At 43.1% G+C, this 22,111-nt stretch overlaps 1 protein-coding gene across 1 annotated transcript in view; it reads left to right on the top strand.

The window, feature by feature from the left end:
• The first annotated feature begins 3,452 nt into the window (after window positions 1–3,452).
• Window positions 3,453–22,111, top strand: part of nhsl3 (NHS like 3) — a 34,026-nt gene continuing 15,367 nt past the window's right edge. Inside the window, exon 1 of the mRNA XM_076075247.1 lies at window positions 3,453–3,684. Coding sequence (XP_075931362.1) covers window positions 3,453–3,684 — 232 coding nt within the window. The remainder of the gene's footprint in view (window positions 3,685–22,111) is intronic.

Raw genomic sequence — 22,111 nt, 5'->3', positions numbered from 1 at the left:
AATCTGCAGCAGGATCTGTGACTCTCGGCTGACGGAGACCCTACAGTTCTCCATAATGTTTGCTCACGTGATATAGCGAGAGGCTGCCGACTCGCACCGAGAGCATGCGATCTACTTGTGGAATGAAGGCCATTAAAGTTGCAGCATATGCGAACCATACTGACAGTGATATCCTTAGATCGTGTGCCAGAATTAGCCCAGGAATCTCAACGGGACAGGTAATTTAGCTGCCTCATCAAGGAGCTAAAAGAAGACAGTGACCCACTAGCTGCGCTGATAGTGGATGAAGCAGACCCTGTGAATCTGTTTGGTAATATTTATCACGTATTCAATCAAAAATGTACCTTTTGTTACGATAATGTCAACTGAGTCTCGACACAAATGAAAATCTGGATGGAAATTATTTTCAACCTTTATCTGAGAGGTCAGAAAATCAATCAATTCAAAGAAAACCGATTCTTGTCTCTCTAACTTCTGCCATGTGTTGTTGAACCTGAATGCTTTTTAATGTTTTTATTGTAGCTATGAAGGCTTTAAACCAAGGAACTGACAAAGCCGTATTATTGTATTCGTACTTTGCATGAAAATATTACTTCTTTAGTAGATTTTCTGCTGGAGCTCTGCTTTATTTAAGAGTATCTAGATAAGTTCACTCCTGTGATGTTGGTTGTTTGTATTGGTTACAGCACATGAGAGGTTGGAGTGGAGGTTTTGACATTTTTTGGTGATTTCGGAAAGCTTATGGCATCATATGTCTCATCTAGTGCCGTGTTTCCCCCTGAGTGCTATATCAATGCAAGTATTTATAAGAGGATACATGTTTAGTGTACTCTCCTTGGACAAAGATACTGAACTTTTAATGATTGTTTTAAAATACAGTATATCAAACACTTTTTAAATTGTACACTGTGATGTGTATGCTTAAAATACACGGTAATACAGTATACCCTATAAAAAAATTCAAATTATAGTAATGGTATTGTACTGTTTACAAATACAGTCAGTCGTGTAAATTGGCTGCTACGCCACAGCTTGGTGGTGGTTTCAGTGCGTTTCTACATTTTCAAACAGGCCTGAGAATAAACTGCAGACTATCGGTGCTGAAATGACAGTTTGAAAACAAACGTACACATTAAATACAGTATGATGGAAGTAAAGTTAAAAAAAGAATAGAACTGCCATAGTTTCTCCATATGTTGTATAAAAATTCCCCAAATGAACATTGTAAGTTAACTTGATTACTGTAGGTGAATTATTTAAACAACATTCCCTCTCAGGCCTTTTGATTGTTGCTCACTGCAACCGACATCACTATATGCGGTTTCCACTGTATTACTAGCAGTACAATATTACACAGAGATACTACTTTCTTCCATTGACATAGATAGATTATACCCTAAGTATATAAATCATATTATAGACTGAAGTCACAGGCGGGTTTCAGTTTGTTCTCCTGAGGCTATGACACCTCCTCCTCCAACTCCTGCTTCGCCTTCATTACATCAGTGGTTCTCCTCCACATTCAAACCAGATGAGCTAGTCCCGCGACACACACACACACACACACACACACACACACACACACACACACACACACACACACACACACACACATATGCTCACCACTTCTGATACGTGTCTCCCCCCACCCACCCACACACACACAGAGTGATGTCAGCTTGTCTCGTCTCCACCGCAGAGCAATTTGAAACCCACTTCAGACTTCAGGGGTGGAGCTTGTTATGTTGGGGTTGGGTACAACCGGACAAGGCTTAAAAGGTAACCGGCCGCTTGAGACTCACCTCACCTGTCTGTCCGATAGTATGTGTGTGTGTGTGTGTGTCATGTTTAACAAGGGGTATCGTGTTTCCACCTGGCTGCACAGTGACAAGAAACAGCCACTCCCTCTTATCTGCAGGAGAAAAAAAAACCTGCTGAACCTTCTTCACCTTTGCCAGGCCACCTTCCAACACTGGACCGCTGAGTGGTTTCCCCTGGACCTTTGTCATCAGATTTCCTTTTTAAGATCTTTTGCCTGTCTTCTCGGTGAAAGCTACATAAGAGTCACGCCAGGTTTTCTGTCGTGTATTTTGGCTCATATAGTGATCCATCTCTCTATGGACACACTGGTCCTAGGTGTGTGTTTTTCTTTCCTAGATGCCGTGATGCTTATTGGCCCAATGGTTTTCTTCGTGAGGGGGCCTGGGATGACCGCACCTGATCCCGTGCAGCATAAGTGAAATGTCTCAATACTGAAGGTGAACATGTTAAAAATATCAGCTGCTTGGAACGCGAGGAGACACAACTAGGGCTGGAATGGTGTGGCTAACTCCTAACAACACTGTGAGAGGTGGGAGGAGAGGCTGGCTCTCATACAGAGGGAGGGACTCAGAGAGCATGGAGCTTCATTCACTCTGCTGAACACACACACGCACACACACACACACACACACACACACACACACATGCTCCGCAAAACTGTTCTCAGTGCTGAGAGAAAAGAGGGGAGCGGAGGAGAGGACTGCACGCTCGCTGAGTAAGTTTCATACAGTTATGTCTTGTTCTGACTGTTTTTTACAGCAAATAGTTTGAATTGTTTGTAATGTGACGCAGTAGAAGCAGATGAAGTGCATGTTTCATCTATTTTTGTTCAAATTTGTCTTCATGGTGTAAAAAAGTATGCAAGTATTCTTTCCACTGCTGGTTTTATTGAATTGAACTTCTTTCTCTTCTCCAACTCGTCCATAACAGTACACCTTTCTGCTGATGTGAACCATATGTCACACATGCATGCACACACACACACACACACGTACACACGTACATATGTACACACACACACACACACACACACACACACACGTACACACGTACACACGTACACACACACTTAGACTCTGCAGAGGTCCAGCTCGCCTCCCTGGTGCTTTTTCCACTTCACAAAAATGAGAGAATAGAAAAAGAGGGAGTGGGGGCGAACTAGTGGAGGGGAAACTTTCATAGGGCAATTAGTGAATGCTCTAACATTACATTGTTAACAGTTAGGCTGGTATATATTCCCGATTAATCCTCTGTCTACTTTTTATCTTTTCATTTTGTAATAACCCAAATGAATCTGCTCTTTTTTTCCATCTTGTTCTTGCTTTCTCATGTCACTCTGACCTCCCAATGGGTTTCATTTTCATCCTATTTTTCTGTCTTTCCATCTCGCCGTCTCTCTCTCTCTCTCTCTCTCTCTCTCTCTCTCTCTCTCTCATCCTGCTGATCTCATTGTTTTCCCAGGTGGTGACAGACAGGAAAAACAGAGACAGACACTGAGTGAGGCCAAAGAGGGTCACAGGGGTTCATCAAACCCTGGACGGAGGTTTCAGATCCTGTGACTTGTTCACGAAAGAGGACACGCTGATCTGGGTGGAGGCACCGGTCCGTAGCTCCCAGGACCAACCTCCAGGATGTCCCGGAGGAGGTCTACAGGTGACCTGGTGCCCAGGGACATCACTGAGATCTTAGCCCGGGAGGCGAGGGTTCAGCGTGGGCAGAAGAAGCCGGGTAGCTCCCTGGGACAGGCCTTCAGCTGGTTAAAGGGGAGCAGGAGGAAGAAGAACCTTAACAATGGGCTTAACCGAACAGCTGTTGGTGTCACGGATGCCAAACTGGGACTTCAGAACCATGACCCTGCAAAAGGTGAGTGTGTCAAGACTTTATATGTAACCTTTTTTTGATTTTAGGTGTTCAGCTGATGCCTTTGTACAGAGTGACAAAACACAAGACATAAGAACGAAAGTTCCTTGGAGGAGGCTCAGTGTTGCACTTTTTCTTTGTTTTTCAGTCTATATTTATGAAGAAAAATATTTTTACTTTACCAAAGGATCAAATGAATATTGAAAGCTGTTGCTCGTACTGAAGAACCCACAGAGAATCACTCGACTCTGCAGTGTCTAAAAAGCTCTACATAGTACATTGTTTTGGTTTTATGGTGCACAACTGTTTCGGTTCAAACTCACTGCTCTCATGAACCTAATTTTCTAACCATTTTAATCAGGTTAAACCCACTGTACGCAACGTATCCAGCACCAAACAGCTGACAGACAAAGTTAGCAACTAGCTGGTGAACATAGTTGAGCATGTGCTGAAAAGCCAGATATTTCCCACATGAGTTGGTGGAGACGGAGACAGAGGAGCAAAAAAGAGCTAAAATGTCCTGGTGGTCAGAAAAACAACTGCAAATGAATTCATAACATTAGAGCGATCAAAGGAACCATAACTGATTTAATGAGCCATTCGCAGCTTCAACCCGTGAGGCTGTGTAGCAGAGAGCCTATCAGCGTTGAGATTCTCCTCCTGTTGTCACTGACGTCCTGACGTTGTTGAATCAGACGTGGAGGAAAAAAATAGAAAAGAGCTCCACGATAGTACCTCATTGTACAGAGACCGGTCGAAAATCTGTATAAATCTGTGTATAGATCACAGACTGTCTATAGTATAAAGAATAACGTAGCTGCCGTATTTATGCCCGGAAGACATTATTGTGAGTGTTGATGCATCAGCTATAATGTTAGCCGAGCACTGATCGAAAACAACCGTTTTAAAAGTTGTTTGCGTGTCGTTTTGCGGACAGATAGACAATTAGAAAGAGGTTATTGTTTCTCTGTCACACACCAGATTAAGAAAGGATGATCTCCAGAATATCATCCTAATATCAATGAAGATTCTGTCTCTTATAAGAGCTGCATAGAAGTCTCTGTCAGGATGGAAATGACTTGTCAAGGTCAGTTTCGGTGAGGAACAGAGTTTGGAAGCCACGGTTTGCTTGTTTGGCAGCACCACTGTATCATTCTGCCTTGTTTTGTCTGCCGTGATCACAGACTGTACGGCCATGATGTTTGAGGGAAATGTGTTGACTTTTAGATGAAGACGGAAAGGTAAAAAGGGATTTTGTTATCGTGAGGACATCAGTCTGTATTTATAAATTGGCAGAAGTAACACGCACACACACACACACACACACACACACACACACACTCAGACTGACACACGGTCTAATCCCCCTTTCTGTTTACTGATGCGTTTGCTTGGTCGGCAGTACAGCGATTACCCACAGTCCCCATTTCCTGTTTTTCTTCCACCTCCAAAGCCATCCCTCTCTCTCATTGTCATTGTGTGTGTGTGTGTTACTGTAGTAACTATCCAACAACTCTTGGAAATCCAGATTCACAGTCTGTCAGACCTTGTTTGGTCTTTTGTGGTCTTTGTGCTCGTTCCGCCTAAAAAGAACATACATACATACATTGTGGTTTTGTTAGGGTCTGCAGAGATCTATGAATACTGGATGGGTAACAGGCAGTGACCCCATCTGAAACCAAAGATTAACTAGTAGTACGGCTAATAATTCCCCAGCAGAGGATGTGGTCAAAAGCTGACGGTGAGAATGTGTGGGAACCATATTTTTTGGGGGCATTCTGTCTCAGTAATTTTCTGTCTTTTAGACTAAAGATGACTGCTGTCAAGCTTGTCCAAGAAATACATCGCAGATAATCATGAATGCCCAACCAGCCAGGAGTTGCAGATTAAATAGTGCAACTGAGGTTTTTGCTTTTTCACGGTATTCTCTTATTGTTTTACAGTATTTTAGGTTCCATTTATTGCAAGATTTAAAAAATAAAAACATTATTTAACGTTCGATAGCCGGCATATTGTTTTGGTTTGTCTGTTGAGTAATTGCGCTTGACCAGTTGTGGGCGCTGAAGATATTTACTATTAGTTGAAAGCTTTATTTTGGAGAGAAAATCAGTGAATTCAGAAAAGCAGGAAGTGGAAGGTGTTTTGTGTTAATGACACAATATCGGCCGTGATTTGTGAACTGGATCTTGTCAAAGATCGATAGGTCTGTAGCTGTTTGACAGAAAGATCTGTTCCCCATTTCACCAGCATGAACAGCTTGTTCTTTCTGTCCCACCTGTGTGTGTCTGAGTGTGTGTGTGAACAAATTGATTTAGATTGTCTTGATCTCTTTGGCTCGTTGTCTCTCATAGAGAGATTAGGGGACGCCTGTTTTCCCACCGGTATATAATTGGTGATTTGCATCTTTATTTTCCTCTTCGCTAAAAGACCTTGACAGACACACTGTTCTGTTCATTCTCACTGAACCCGCTGAGCGACTTTACCAACCTGACAAGACAAAGCACGAATCTGTTCAAAGACATCTGTCACACAGACTCTTACAGTATATGTGCTCACACACACTATAGATGTACTGGTTTGGTTCACAGACCCACATGAGTTTACGATACTTGTAAAGGCCTTTACACATCAGGGTCAATATTTGTGTTTCGAACATTTTCCAACATGTTATGTATGTTTGGCATTAACCAATCACGTTGTGCGGAAAAGACATATTCAAAACGTACACTATATTGTACAACAAGACAGAGGCTCCGTTGTCTGAACTGTATAAGAAGTGGACGTAGCCGTTGTGACGTCACCCGTTAGTTTGTGGTCTGCAATTTTGAAGCCTAGAGTTCGACATTTTGGCCGTTGCCATCTCGGATTTTGGCCATCGCCATTTTGTTTTTTTGGAACAGAAGTGACCATATTTGGACTGCACAGTCCACCCTAATTCATACCCTTCTTTATAGTCAATTTTATCATGCTGAAGAAGACTTGAAACAATAGCGATTGAGACCATAAACTCATGTTTACAATGTTTACTGAGGTAATAAATCAAGAGAGAGGTAGAGTTATTTTCTCAAAGACTTCCATACAACCAGACTTCTCTTTGTAACCTGATGGCCTTTAGAGAGAATGCAAGTTTAAGGAACTTCTGCATTGGCTGCTTTTGTCAGAACCGGAGGTTGCCACCAGGTCCGAATGGTCTGAACACAGATGGCAAACTTTATTACTGCTTTCAACCTTCCGTTCTTACCTTTCACAAAAAAAGCCCTCGACATAAACATTTTTTTGTAAAGGTGTATAAAATCCTTTTAAAACATTCTCCAGGGCGGGTACACCACCCAAGGGAACAAAGGCATCGAACTATTTATTTATGGCCATAATAGAGCCAGATATAGGGGTTAAATTTTTCTGTTGTTTGCTAACAGACGAAAGTGACGAAGGAGGAACCTTGAGGTAATACAAAATCAATGAAGACCAATGAATTATCCCCTCCGACGTGGACGGGACTTAATTGCTCTCTGTCTCTATTGCCTTTGCTCATATGATAACAGATCCAGGGAATCATTTAGGAAATACTAAATGCACAACAAGGAAAACATTTTTAGACACAACAATCAAAGGTTAGTGAGATCTGAACTTAAGATGTGTTTTTGTTGTAGCGAACAGACATTTGACATGATGCTTCAAACGATGACAGAGTAGTGAAAAGAGAAACTCTGACTCTACCCTCCTCCTCCTCACTGCGCCTTCTTGTGTCTGTTGCAATGACATGTCGCTCTAACTATAATATGTCTTTGTTGGTGGGTTTACATTGGCTGTGTCATCTCTGCAAGACTGGCTCAGATCTGCTCCTCCGCGATCCAGAGCTCTGCAGTCCAGGCGCTGACTGCCGGCAATATTTTACAGAGATAAAAGAAATAACACTCTTTCATGTGCTGAATTCCTGAGAGCCGTGCATCAGAGTGGCGTGTGTGTGTGTGTGTGTGTGTGTGTGTATGTGTCAAGGTTTCTTAGCGTGCACGTGTGCGTGTGCGTGGCAGCATGGATGCCAGATTGGACCTAGAGTTATGCGATGGAGAGGAGAGATTACAACAAATCACAAAGCCTCATTCAGCCTTGAGAAGACTCTTAGGGAACACTCTCTCAATGCTTTTTTAATTAGAGCGACTTCTCACTCACCCCCCCCCCCCCCCTCCACACACACACGTATTTCTCTTTCTCTCCGATTTTTCAGTCTCTTTGCCTATTCATTACTGCATATTACTGTTTTTTATACCCTCTATTCTGAGGGTGTGTAGGTCTCCCCTGCTTATTATTGTGCAATCAGCGTGTGTTTAAACTTGTGTGTGTGTGTGTGTGGACATCCACAGCACTGAGTGAGGGGGTGTGACCGAGTGCTACCCTGTATCAGAGGGTATCTCTGTGTTTGTGTGTCAGCAGCATATTGCTCGGCTTAGGGCGGCGCCAACCCAGTGCCGTCGCTCATTACATCACCTCCACACACACACACACACACACACACACACACACACACACACACACACACAACAGAGTACAGAGTACAGAGCCCCCGCAACTACCTGCTTTGTCCAGCACTGCCCATCTTTGGCTGCTGGCTGTTTTAGCGGTGAGGTCATTCTGCACAATCTCTGGGATTCCACGCGTTCGTCCGAGTGGTGTGTGTAGTCATTGTTTTCAACACGTGTGAAGCCGAGTGTGTGTGTGTACTGTATATGTGAGTGTGTGTGTGTGTGCGTGTGAGAACACTTTTTTACAAATGCGGGTCTTGTAAATGTGATCGTGATAGATCCCATTCGTTGCTTGATTTTTATCAATCTACATGGGTGTGTGTGTGAGTGTGGCTGCCACATCACAAAACACAGTCAGGGTGTGTAGATTCACAAACTATAATGCAGATTACAGACCTGGCAGAGTAATTGAAGAGCAAACATCTCATTACACAGAGATCGTTGTATACAGGCTTAGCTCTATTACAGGCCACAACTCAGGGCTACTTTAATACAGCTCCACAGGATGAAGGCAGCGGGCGGAGGGCAAAAAGAAAGGCATGCAGCAGAGAGGGAGGAGTGTGAAAGTTTAATGCCACCACACAATGTTCCCCTGCGAACATCATTCACTGCTCACACACACACACACACACACTTGGATAAGCGAAGTAATTTGACCTGGGTAAGCAGATACCTCCAAGCCTCATCCATCACCGTATAGACTGAAAGCCGCGCACGGTGAGGTAAACCTCTCCCAGGTAACGGCATTGTGAGGCGGCTGTACTGCTCGGAGTGAAACATTAATCGTCTTTCAGGTGACGTTTAATGTCGGGATGCACAGTAAACTCGAGTGTTGCAGAAGAGGATGGAGAAAATGAGAAAGCGTGATAAGAATTGAGGTCACATCACAACCCCCCCCCCCCCTCACTGTTCATATGTGTGTGTTAATCACATTGAGTTTGAAACCCTCATGATGATACAGCCCATTCACGTGCATTCACGCACCCACACAGAGCAAAACACATTTAAATTGAACCATATCTCTTAAGAAAAGCATGCACATATGCTACTTTTGGAAAACACATGCAGATAACACATAGGCACCCTCACATGTACAGGAAGGGGGGTGACTAAAATGACTTGTGATCAACATTCAAAGTTTTTTTCCAGAGGAATTGTTTATGTAATAAGAGCTAATGGGTTGTTTCATAGGACATGGAGTGTGTTTGATGTGGCGGAGGAGCAGCTGGAAGACATCAGCGTGGGACTGAGGGAGTGGGAGTCTGTATACACGGGGATATACAACTGATTTCCCCTTAAGACTGTTTCTGTGTGTGTGTGTGGGGGGGGGGGCTCCCGTTGCGTAACTTGCTGTAATAGATACACCTGTTGAACGCTGTTTACCTGATCCAGCTGCACGCTCTCTTTCTTTTATCTGTGAAGAGAAGAATAGACCAGACGATGACAAAGCACCTGAGGAATTCAGTCGATCTTCAGTAAAGTGAAATTCGGGACCTTATATGTTCTGATGGGCTGGGTACATCATCACGCAACACCGACCGCTGACTTTATCTTAACGCTTATCTGTTTGTTTCGGTTTTAAGCTGCAATGCCAAAACAATGATTTATCACCTGACTGGCCTCTTGTGGCTTCATGTCACATATTCATATTTAGTAAGCTGCAGATTCTCCACAAGAGAAGAATCTGCTTGAGTGCTTGAGTTCAGTCATTTTAGTCAAGTTCTGACACATCCCATGCCACCGAACGGAAAGTCACAGCAGTAAATTAAACCTTCAGATGTTATCTATACAGACAAAGAGAGTCGCTACTGCTGCAAATTTAACATTGGCTACACCTGAAGGCAATGAGTATTATAGAGACTTCACATATCACCTGTTATCTAAAACAGAAGGGTGGGGCAAAGATCTTATAATGAAGGATATTTGCAAATTGCTTGGAGAAAAAGGTCTAGATAATATATTTCTTAATATATTTGGGTTCTAATTATATTTGGATACATGGCTCAACAACAACGATTGCCCGCTTAGCAAGTAAAATACCACGTCGGGCTGGTATACAGAGCAACAATATACTCAAGCAAGTGGTAATAAAAAGACTTAACACATTTTTTCTGGAGCTGAGGTAGCTAAGGAGTGGGCCATCTCGCTTCCTTCTCGTCTCTGTTTAGAGTTGCACATGCACAGTAGCCGATCGGGCCCTCGCGAGAAAATGGTGTCGGGTAAAGACAAAGTTTATGAGTTGAAGTTTAAGCGAACGCTTCAATTATCCTGGAAACAGGAGTGCTGTTGGGTGACGTAAGAGGATGTGGGTGAAATTTGTGCAGTTTGCAGCAAGTTTTCTGAGAGCAAGGCGGATGAAACATGACAATTAACTTTAGACATAGTTGGGATAGGAAACACTCTCTCTCTCTCTCTCTCTCTCTCTCTCTCTCTCTCTCACTTTCTTCTGTCTTACCAGTGAAATTTAGAGCAGTGTGAACTTTGTACTTCTCACAGAATTCAGCAGAAAATATGTTGCAGTTAACAGAGCTCTTTTCATTTTACGATTTAATACCTTGAACACACATATAAGCAGCAACAAGAATGAAACCCACCTGCCTCTGATCCACCCATCACTTTCCTTGCCTGTAGATGGCACACATCAGCATCTCCAGGTGGAGCAGGTTGGGCTTAAACTCCACGTCTGAAACTGAACTGTTGCTGCTGCAGCTCTGCAGCTGGACATGGTTCTGAGTGCTTAGGGTTAGGGTTACTTTGTGCCCTGAGGGCTTTTTATTGTGATATCAGCGCCGTGCCACAAGATGGGAGTGCTGGGCTGATGTTGGCCAATGCATTAGACGTGGAAAACAGATCAGTCACCAACGCCGTTGTGTTTTTGTAACTTTGTTTTTGTAACTTTTTAAAAACAAATGTCCAAATTCACAGGCCACTGGCCTCGGGCACGCGCTCTCTAGTAAAAGTACACAGAAGCATTGATTGAAACATCCACCCTGACAACCCCCCCCCCCCCCCCATCCCTATTCCCTGACAACGGCATTCCTCTACACGAATGTCCTTTAATGTGTATACGTGCACACTCGTAAACGCACAGACCGACTCCCCTCCGTGCTCCCCGTCGCTGTCGAATCCTCGAATCACTCCCGACGATGACACACACTTTGATCACACTCCCATTTAAATGTATCTAGGGCATGTTTGGCAACGCTGTATTGCAGCTAGTAGGGGAACGCACACACACACACACACACATACACACTATCTTAAGTGCACTCTCATCGCCGCTCTATGACAGTTGAGACGGTGAGCTCGGAGTACTCTAGCAGCACAAATGTACTGGGTGTGGTTCTGGTGTGGCTGCATTAAGAGGCAGCATCTCTGTCTCTCTTATTGCAGATCATTTTACACTCTGCAATGGGAAGCTGAGGCGATATCATTATCATCTCTCTCTCTCTCTCTCTCTCTCTCTCTCGTGCTCCTCCTGCTCTTCAGACATCGATTCCTGTTCTAGGGAAAAACAAGAGCTCAGTTCTCTGTAGTCCAGCACATCTCCTCTTCCTCGTAACTCTCCCAGTCAGTAAATCTTCTTTTTATTGAAGGCTTCTTTTTTATCTTCAAGCAGAGCCCTACACACCAGAGGCGTGGGGGATGGAGGGTAGAAACGTGATGAGGAGTGTGTGCTTACACTTTCTTGCTCTTCATCATCACCACTCTCCCTCCCCTCTTCCTCCATTTTGTTCCAACAGGGAAGCTCAGTTTCTTGTGATGATGAGCAGCCTGTTACATGCTGACGGTGTTCATGTCCTCTCTCTCTCTCTCTCTCTCTCTCTCTCTCTCTCTCTCTCTCTCTCTCTCTCTCTCTGACCTCATTCTGGATGTCTGCTATTGATCCACAATCTCTGGGAGCGGTATCACCGGCATTTTGGGTGACGCCACAGGTCATGACATCGTCATTGTGGGACATAAGTTACCTTGGCGTTCAGAGACAGAAGGAAACAGAACATGAGGAATGAGGAAGATGACGACTTACCGTAAACATTGAGGGGGGTTTTGCTCAATGTGGCCCCAGTCTATAGTTGAATCATCCTGTTTGCTGAGTTATATCAGTGCTCTGTTAAATTTAAAGTAACATAGCTTCTCTGGAATCCCCCATCATTCCTGTTGCTGTTACTCACCCGTCTGCCTCGGCATCTGTATTTTTCCTCTAAGCATAGCAGGAATGTTCTCATCTCAATACAAGCTTTGATCTGTCTGACCGGTTGACTGCCGCATATCCTGCTCTTTCTACTTTATTTTATCTATGTGTGTGTTGTGAGGAATTTTAAGAGGTGCCAGACAGGAGAGCTGCACCTGTGAAGATCACTTGAATTATTGAACATCCCTCTGCTGTTTTTACTTTCCACTCGTTCACTTTATATCAGTATTTATACTCTGATTCTCTCACTCATTCTTACATAAACGTCCCTGATATGCAGCTTTCTGTGTCTGTATCTGTGTGTGTGTGTGTGTGTGTGTGTGTGTGTGTGTGCACTGTCGTAGAGGAATCTGTGTTTTCTCCTTTACCACGTGGTGTTGAAAGGATCTGTCAGCTGTGCTTATAATGGTTTGTAATAACCGTTTGCTAAAAGAGGACATTAGGGGGAGGATACTCAACTTGAGAGCATTAACCATGAGACAGAAAAAAAAGGTGTCAATCATTTAATGATCTATGTTGTTGAGAAGATAAGTGTGTGTTTTCACTCCTCTACGCTGGAAATGATCAGTTGTGTGAATGCTCAGCTCGGGAGCTGAGCGATCACAGAGGCAGAGAGTGGGAGGGGCACTCTCACACACACACACACGCACTTGGTAGTGAGCTTGTAAGTATTGGATGCTGCCGTTGCTTCAGCAGCTGGATGTTCGGGACTGGAAGTGTGTCAGCACGGAGAATAGGACTGAGTGTTTGTGTTGTGTTTTTGCCTGCTGGATCTGTGTGTGTGTGTGTGTGTCTGTGTGCGTGTGTGCTGTTTGTTTTATAGGAATGGTGTCAGTGGGTCTTTAGCACACATTTACTACAGTGTGTGTGTGTGTGTGTGTGTGTGTGTGTGTCGGGAGGACTGAATCATCGGGTTCAGGAGTGCGTTGCTGACTTTGACTCAGGGTGTGTTTTCATGCTGGAGAGCGAGGGGCTGCGGGGTCTCAAGAGAAGGAATATAGATGTAGCGTTACAGGAAGACGAGATGATAGACCCCCTTTAGGGGCTGCAGGACTGCCCCTAAAATGGGAAACAGCGTCCAGAAGAAGAAGAAGAAGGTTCAGAAGGAGAAAATCTCGAGCAAGGAAAGACCTAAAGGCTTCTGGTTGTTTGGACATAGAGACAAACTGAAAACAGGTAAGTCTGGAATGGATACATATCACTTGTCATAAATATTCATTGAAGCTTGTTCCCCTGTAGTTGTAAAAACCAGACTTGTTTTGAATGTGGCCACTTTGAGAAGCGCCACTTGTGTAGTTGTGTGCGGTCATGTGCTCGTGAGTTGGTTCCTACAGTAAGCTCTTTAGGTGCAGAGTGACAGTATTCCCATGCTGACTTTACCTGAGTCAGCTTCAAGGCTTCAAGGCTTCCTGCTTATTGCACAAGTGTGCAGACGAGTGTGTTTTTTTGCTCTTTCTGCTCTGGGGATTTGTTTCTCTATAACAGACGAGTAGTAACAGAGGATTTTAAATGGACACAGACTGAATTTGCCTTTCTTTTTCGGGTGGGAGCTATTTTCCCAGGCTGATCATTGTCTCTGTTAACAGTCCCTGAAGCAACAAAAAAAAAAACCCAGACAAACAGGTTTAACACAAGCAGACACCGATTGTCAGATAATGCTGTGTCACAGAGATTTTGTCTTTCGCAAAGCTGCTGTTGACGTCTTCTGTTTCTTTCCGTTTCATGTCGTCTGTCCGCACCCTGGACTATATTTAGTCTACCTGTGTTTCTCACATCCTTCCACCACCGTCTCTCTTCTGTCTCCTTCATTATTATTGACAAAATAGTGAACTTAAAGTTTCTGGACACGGAGTCGCTTGTACCAACTCCAGCCTTGAAGCTGCAATAATACACATGTTTATATCAACAGCGGATTCAATTACTATGTGTAAAATGAAAGGTTGCTCATGGTGACGAATCCACAGTGAATAGTCACTAGACTCCTCAGCTTTTTAGCATCTTTCTGCTCATTGTTTTATTTTAATAACACCTGTACGTGACATGCTCACCACACATGTTCAGGTATTCTCCTCAGGAGTTAGTACAAACCAAAACAAAGCTCAAAGTTGAGTGAATATTGATATCAACTTGATGACGTAATAAGATGTCAGTGTTGTGTTTACAGATTGTTCTGCAGCTCCAAGTGGTCAAAAAAATCAGTTATTGCTGCTTTAGTAAAGGACACTTGGAGCCATGCAGCTCTTCTGTTATTTTGCTGTGACAAAACAAATAATAACTGCGAGCATTAAAACATGATGGTATTGTTTCTTTCTTATTTTTAGTGTGTTTTTGGCGCGTTCATTTGCAAAGACTGTCTCCTGGCTCACCAGTACTCTATTCCTAAAGCACAATTTAAACTGATTTAAGCCTGAACACTGTTTCATTTTCACTTGAATCCGTCTACTGGTTTTTAGCCAAGAAAACAATAATGTACCAAACCCAAAAGGCCAAGTCAGTGTGGCCGCGTTTTGATGAAATATTTCCACTGTTTATATTTTTTAAGTGATTTTTTTTTTATGAACAGATGCTGACACAGCAATTTGTCCACCACAAACCTTCCACAGATCGGTGTCGCCTCTTTCGTTAGTCGGCGGTCGTGGTTGCATGGCCATTAGTTGGAGTTGTTGCATTAGAATATTACCAAATGCATCTATCTGCTTGTGTCATAAGACAGCATGAAATATGACCAACATTAGCTGGAACCAAACAGCAATAACAATTAGACCAAGACTAATCAATTATTTTTCTCAAGGGTGTTATTTTTCTATTGCAGTCAGACTTTCAGATGAAAGAAGTAAACAATTGATATTTTAGCCTGATTTTTGTGTTTCACCAACATGGCTGAAATTGGTTTTGTGTGCGAGTGTGTGTGTGTGTGTGTGTACAAAAAAAGACTCCTCGCTCTAGATAACGAATGTGCTTCTACACAAACACATCTTGAATTCGTTTTCTGTCCGGGTGGTCGATGTCTACGTGACCGTGTGTGATCGCCGTTCTCCTGAATTCACCGCCTCATTCACAGGGAGTTTATTCAGAAAGTTGGGGTGTGAATGCATTCCTACATTCCATGCCCATCTCCTCGCGCATGAGCACCCATACGGCTCACAGACACACAACCTCTTGAAATGAGGCTCGATTCCTGTTTTTTTTAGGTTATTGCAGCTGCTTTTTGTTACACAATAGCCCCCAAAAAATGATGGCCGATTGAGCAAGAGGAAGAAGAGAAGTGTTTTCTCTGCAGCTGCATTGATGCAATACTCCTCAAGGTTGTTGACTCAGTACCAGTAAAACCATAGCTAATGGATTACAAGCAACCATTACATGGTCTCTGTCTGTGCCGCAGTAACGCAGCTTCAGCCGGGCCAATGAAACACGCAGGGGATGAACTCAGTGACTGGATCCTCACCGTGTGCTCCCGAAATATGTGTCCTGTGTGTGTGGCTTTGGTCAAGTTCCAAACCAGACACCCTGCCTGTGTCCTTCACAACACCTGAGAGGTTGTTTATGTTGTTTAACACGTAACAGACTGGATGTCACAAAGGGATGGATGATTTGGAAAAATATTGCGGTATTGCAAGTGCGATAGGATTCGCGATATTAGATGGAGCGATACGTTTTACGTAATTATTCTCATTTTCATTGAAAACCATGTTTTGAAACGATTATAACGTCAACAAGAGTTCTGAGCTTTTAGTCCTCAAACCTCAAATAGTGTGAGATCAACATCCGTTGATGTCAAAATAGTTACACATTCATTTTCTGCCGATCGACTAATAGATTCATCCACAATGTGAATTGTTTCTCAAAACAATTGTTGACCACGAAGATGAAACTAGAGGCTTCAGAACCTTTTTTGATATGAGCTCACAAACCGTTAAAAGACACAATGTGGTGTGCAGGGTTGAGATGCTGCCAGCTGAGCTCCAAAGTCACAAAGATGCCTATTCATCTGGTGATGTGAGCGTGAGGACAGTAGCTGCAGTGGATAAGATTAGCTCACTATGAGCTCACTTTACTGCATCCACAGGTGGTCAGAGGCAGCCACACACACACACACAAACAAACACACTCACATCCTTTCATTCTCGGGCCCTTTTGAGCTTTTTTTGAACTCATGTGACGTAACTGACGGGCCTCCAGATGTTTCATATTACCTTCTCATAACTGTCCACGCTGCAGGGAGAACCTCAGCTGGCTTTCATCACAGGATAGAGTTTGTTTCTGCACTAAGATGAGATGAATGATCCATCTAATGAACTACTATCGCTGTACACTTGAAACTGAAATATTCGGACATGTTTTTAAACTCGCACACCTCCTCTGCCTTTTATCCTTCACCTCATTCCTTCACACTCCTCTCTGCTTCCTCTCGGCTGTTATCTTCTTGACCTTGGATCGTTGGCTGCTTATTTCTCTTCATTCCAAACGGGAGATATTTACACGTCAGATTTAAACTCTGATTGTGATAAAACTGGGGAATAAACTGTGACAGTGAAGGACAGTGAAGGACTGAGAGGTGAAGTAACGTGAAAAGCGGTGACAGCATGAGGGAGGGAGAGGGAGGCGACTCTCGTCTGGAGGATATAAAGGGTGGAGAAGAAAAGAGGAACACGTTGCTGTGTATAATTCGAGAACAAGGCTGCCAGCAGATTTGCCCTGCCATTTTCATTACGACTGTCTTGTGCGGCTTGTGATATTCCATATTCCATTATCCCGCTGGGTAAGGCTCGCCTAAGCCTTTTGATTTCTGTAAGCTGGGCTAAGACGCCTCTCTTCTTGGCCCTCCTTTGAAGATCCCATTTACTGTGTGCTTCTGTCAAAGCCGTGGACTCCCTGCAGAGAGCCGTGGCAACACACAGTTGGATAAAGAGAAGATGACTTTTCGTCTCTGCTATCTTTCCCTTCCTACGCTTCGTCTTCCAGCCCCGATATCTTATGTTTTGATACCGTTTCTCTCCGTGAATCTCACCGCTCTCACTAGCAGGTGCGACTCGACGGCATACGTGACCTCCGTCCCCCCTCTTTTTCCTTTCTTTTCATTCTCTTTTTGAAGCTGCGTTTGCTACCGCAGGAGACAAAACAACAGGAAGGATGATGGAGTTTTTCTTTAACCAACCTCTGTCTCCTTACTTTCCAGATGCTGTGCTTTAGACCGTCTGTTTTGCGTCAGTAAAATGATGTTTGGTCTGTTTGTATTTGGTCTGTTTTTCATCTGTAACATCTTGTTCTGGCCTGTTGCACCAACGTGTCGCCTCTCTTTGGAGATGAATGGAAGTCGTTAACTTCTTCCTCTACTCTGTCCTCTCATGCCCTTTAGCTGTAGGAACTTTTGTTTTTTTCCTCTATGTGAAAGGACTTTTGTTTTTTTGGCAGCATGTAATTGTGGTTCGTCTGCGTACTCTGGTCCTATATGTAGTGTGGGAATTCTGTAGCTCAGCCCCAAACAACCACTGTTAGTGACTAGCTGGTGAACATAGTGGAGGATTTAGCCGCTTAGAAGCCTTTACACACTGGGAGCTTGACAAATAAACGACAGGAAATGCAAAATACTCACCTGCGAATATTTCGCGAAATGCCATGCGAATTTACGAAAGTTGCAGCACTTTTTAAATAGAAGGTTCAAATAGATTAGTGAAGGTAGAGGACCGACTACCGGGAGCCTATTGACCCAGAGCAGCGTCTGGCAGTCTGTCTGAGCTAACGTGTTGTATAGTCAAAGCTACTGAAAGCTATTTTAGTTTCCTTGAAGCAAAATGTTCTGAGTGAAATTGAGTTCCCTCTGGTTAAACGTTACACAGTGTATATGTCTAGGGCTTTTATTGTGAAAGGTGCGGAAGGAGTGGATCTGGTCTGCCTTTGTCAAGATTGAAATGAGTAATAAAGTTTGCCGACTTGGCTCTTGACTATGGAGCCTCTCTGTTGTTGTACATTTTTGTATACGCTTTGAAAATGTCGATTCTGCACAATTTGATTGGTTGATGCCTTTATTCAAGGTGCGAAAGCTCAGAGAAAATTGCTCCAAAATGAAATTAAGTTGCTTTTTCACCTTAAAAACAATAGTTAAACATAAACCTGCCACTAAACAAATACGAATGTTGCACTGTGTGTACATATACGAAGATCAGGTGACAGGAAAAGTTACATTTCTGTAGTTCTGTTTAAGTTGTGTCATTGGACTTTGTGCTTGAGTAACATGTGTTCGCCATGTTGCTGCACCAAACCTCCACAGCTTCAGTGGATCAGAGAGATCTCTCTGCTGTATGAAAGGACTCAGTGTTTGGATTTCTCTCCAGTGGCTTCCTGCATCGCCACCTAAATTGAATTAAATCATCAGACGATACCATTAAACAGCACACACGCGCGCACATAACTGTGCGTGACATGGCTTGGGTTTCATGTTTATCATTTTAAAACGAGAACAAAATAATCTTTTACTGCTCTCCTTCGGCTTCATTTTCCACCATCACTGTCCAATCGATCATTTGAAACTTGTGACCGTCTTCGCTCTCAGCGTGTCCTGCCCCGCTGCTGGAGAACAAAGCGGCATCAACCCTAAAATCAAAGCTCGCCGAAATTAAGTTATCCATCAATCAAATTGTTTTTTACTGGTCGTCTCAAAGTTCTCACTCAGAGTTTTCTTCTGTCACTGATGAATTTAAGTAAAATCCCCTTCCCACAACACCCTGGAAGTGTTTGTCTCGTCACACATTGAAATGACAACTAGCTAGTAACGACCATTGAAGATCATTTAAAAACCTAGTAGTTGTACAGAATCATTGATACAGAACCATAAATATGTATGTAATCTATGTGATGATGAACGAGGACGTTTAAAGACAGCAAAAACCCACAGAGGGAGGATGGAAAAAGAGGTGGATGGGGTTCATTTATTTGTCACGTGACTGTCGTACTTAAGTGACCCCACTTATGTAGTTATTTTGACCCAAACCACAATCTTTTCCTCAACATAACTAAGTTGTTTCCTGTGAAGACTGAAGTTTATTTTGAAAAGACTGAGCAGAAATTGACACGTTGCTGGACTTCCCGAGGAAAACGCACAAAAAATGATATCGTAAGATATCATACAAACCGCTGTATGAAGACAGTGGCCTGAGCTTTGGGTAGTGAAGGGAGTAAAATAATGAATGTATAAATAGTATCTATGTACTATTTACTGTACATGTCATGTCAATCAGTGTAATACAACGGCCATAATAAACCTCAACAACTAAGGTTCTGTAATCTTATTGGGGTCAGGACTCGGTTCTACTGAGGAGCTGATTATGTTCCAAGCAGACGGCGCCAGCGGAGGCCACTTTGTGTTCTTCAACATTTGGCAGCAGGTTTACTCAAACACGCTTCCCGACTGATTCAGTCCAAATGGTTTCGACTTGTTTACCAAAGGGAAGCTTAGTTCATTGGCCGTGCATAACGGGATTTCACTGAGAGAGAGTGATGAGGAGGAGTGTTTCTGGGACTTTAGTGAAGGCTCACAATTGGCAGAATGAGATGTTGTTGCCTGTGGGCAGGAGGCACACACACACACACACACACACACACACACACACACACACACACACACAACCCTCAGTGTCTGCATTCTGGAAAACACACATGTTGTAGCATTTATAGTGCTAATGGCCGAGCTAGTTGGTGTGTTACATGTGCGGTGCATTGAAAACAGTGTTTCAGCAATTTGTGACTGAATTAGGACATGAGTCCATGTACAGACAAAAAAAGAAAAGGATGGGTGTTTCACAGAAATGTTCCTCGTCTGGAAATCTTCACAATATCGATCACTTCCAGAGGAGCATGAGGACATAAAATGATGGAAACGACATTTTGGTAAGAAGGAAAGTCAAACGCAGACATTCTGATTCACTAATGAGATAAACCAGACTGTGACATTTGGATATTGTATCATTACAGCAATTGAGAAAAGGTTAAGGAAGTGGGGAGTTTGAGAAGCTGCTCAATGCGGAACAATTTATTTTAACTGTAAAATAAGACGTCTTTATCTCAGTGGAAGTTTTAAAGGCCTTACGGGTCTTGGTCAGTGACGTCCATCCGTCTGAGTCAAGTGTCGGTGCTAGATTTTTTTGATAACAGGATAGATAAGGAAATCCGTGAAACCACTGACTTTTAAAACAAGTAGATTTAATGATAGGTGTTACGGCATATGGCTCAAATGGCCAAAACAATATGACCATTTAAAGAAAAGTGGCTTTATTGACACAAACTAAAGGAGATTAGACTTTAAGTAATTAAAGTATAGGGTGTGGATATCAGTGGGTGCTGTGCATGAGTGGAAGATGTGGGTGCAGACATTGAAAATGTGCATAAATGCACAGCAAGAAACTAAGACAACGTCACCAAACCAAACGGGAAAGAAGCAGAACAGAAAGTCAGCCAGAGAAAAGGCTACCAGCTGCCTCCAGGCTGAAATAACCTGGGATCACCCTCAGGTGTCTCCAGTCGCTCTAACGATCACCTGCAGAGAGAGCACAGACAGGTGACTCACCCAGCAAACCAGGTGACACCAAAAGGGTCATCACAACCGGAAAGAGGGACATGGATGAAGTCACATATACTAAAACTGTAGAAAAGTTCAGGTCAAGTTTTAGTTTAGTGACATTTTTTTTGAAAAGCACAAAAATAAAACTCTTAATTATCTTAATATCTTTGTTTTTCCTAATTTAAACCATTGGTCTGCCAGCGAGGTAATTAGATTCTTCCAAACATATCAAATGGTTTCGAGTATAAATACTGACTTAACAGAAAGTCAGACGAGAGGATTGATGCCACTACGGCAAATATTTGGCTACAGCCAGGATCCCGTTAGCTTAGCTTAGCATAAAGACTGGAAGCAGGGGATGACATAACCACAACTCGTCGTTTTCACTCTTTGATTTTTGTAGGAATTATACAAACTAGATATAGTGTGTTAATTAGCGAGCTTTCCATGTTCTGGTTGGTGGACATATTGTTACCTTTGCTGTCCAAAGTTAACAAAAGCCATGCTAGCTCTTCCCTCTGTTACCAGTCTTTGTGCTGAACTATAAGCCGATCGAGCTGTCGGCTTTAGCTTCATATTTATTGACAGATACGAGAGCGGAATCAATCTTCTCATCTTTCCGCCAGAAAGCAAATAAGAAAACGTACCAAAATGTCAAACTTAACTATAAGACTACATGGCAAGACATTTTTATAATATGCTCTTTTTTGTTGTTGCTAAGACTGTTTTTAAAGTTTGCTTCCGTTCAAAACAGCCGATCGAGTCCTCAGACTTCTCTGAGGATGGACTTCAGGCCCAACAAAGGAGTCGGACTTGTCCCGTCCTGCTCGGAGAGGAGTCTGTGAGGAAGCCGTCGGTCTCTCATTAACTCATCAATCATGCTCAATGAGTCCATCCGCCATTAGGAAGAACCTCGAATAACCTGCAGCCTTTTTGTTCTCTCTCTAGCTGTTGCCTGAGTGGTTTTCCTTTACTGATTACTAATGTAGAGATGGAGTTTTGGCTTCTCTTCAGTCGGCTTCATGTTAAGTTATTGGCATCTGGAAACATGCAACATAAATTAAGACTGTCTCTGGACTATGTCTTCTCTCATGGAAGCTTTTGTGTCTCTCCAAACCCTCTAATTTTCCAGGGTCATCCTGAGGACTCCTATGCTCACTCCCA

This window comes from Anarhichas minor, unplaced genomic scaffold (assembly GCF_050575085.1).
Source record: "Anarhichas minor isolate MPS153535 unplaced genomic scaffold, ASM5057508v1 ptg000051l, whole genome shotgun sequence".
NCBI lineage: Eukaryota > Metazoa > Chordata > Actinopteri > Perciformes > Anarhichadidae > Anarhichas > Anarhichas minor.
The sequence above is the reverse complement of the archived record's forward strand: the minus strand, read 5'-3'. Positions and strand labels throughout refer to the sequence as shown.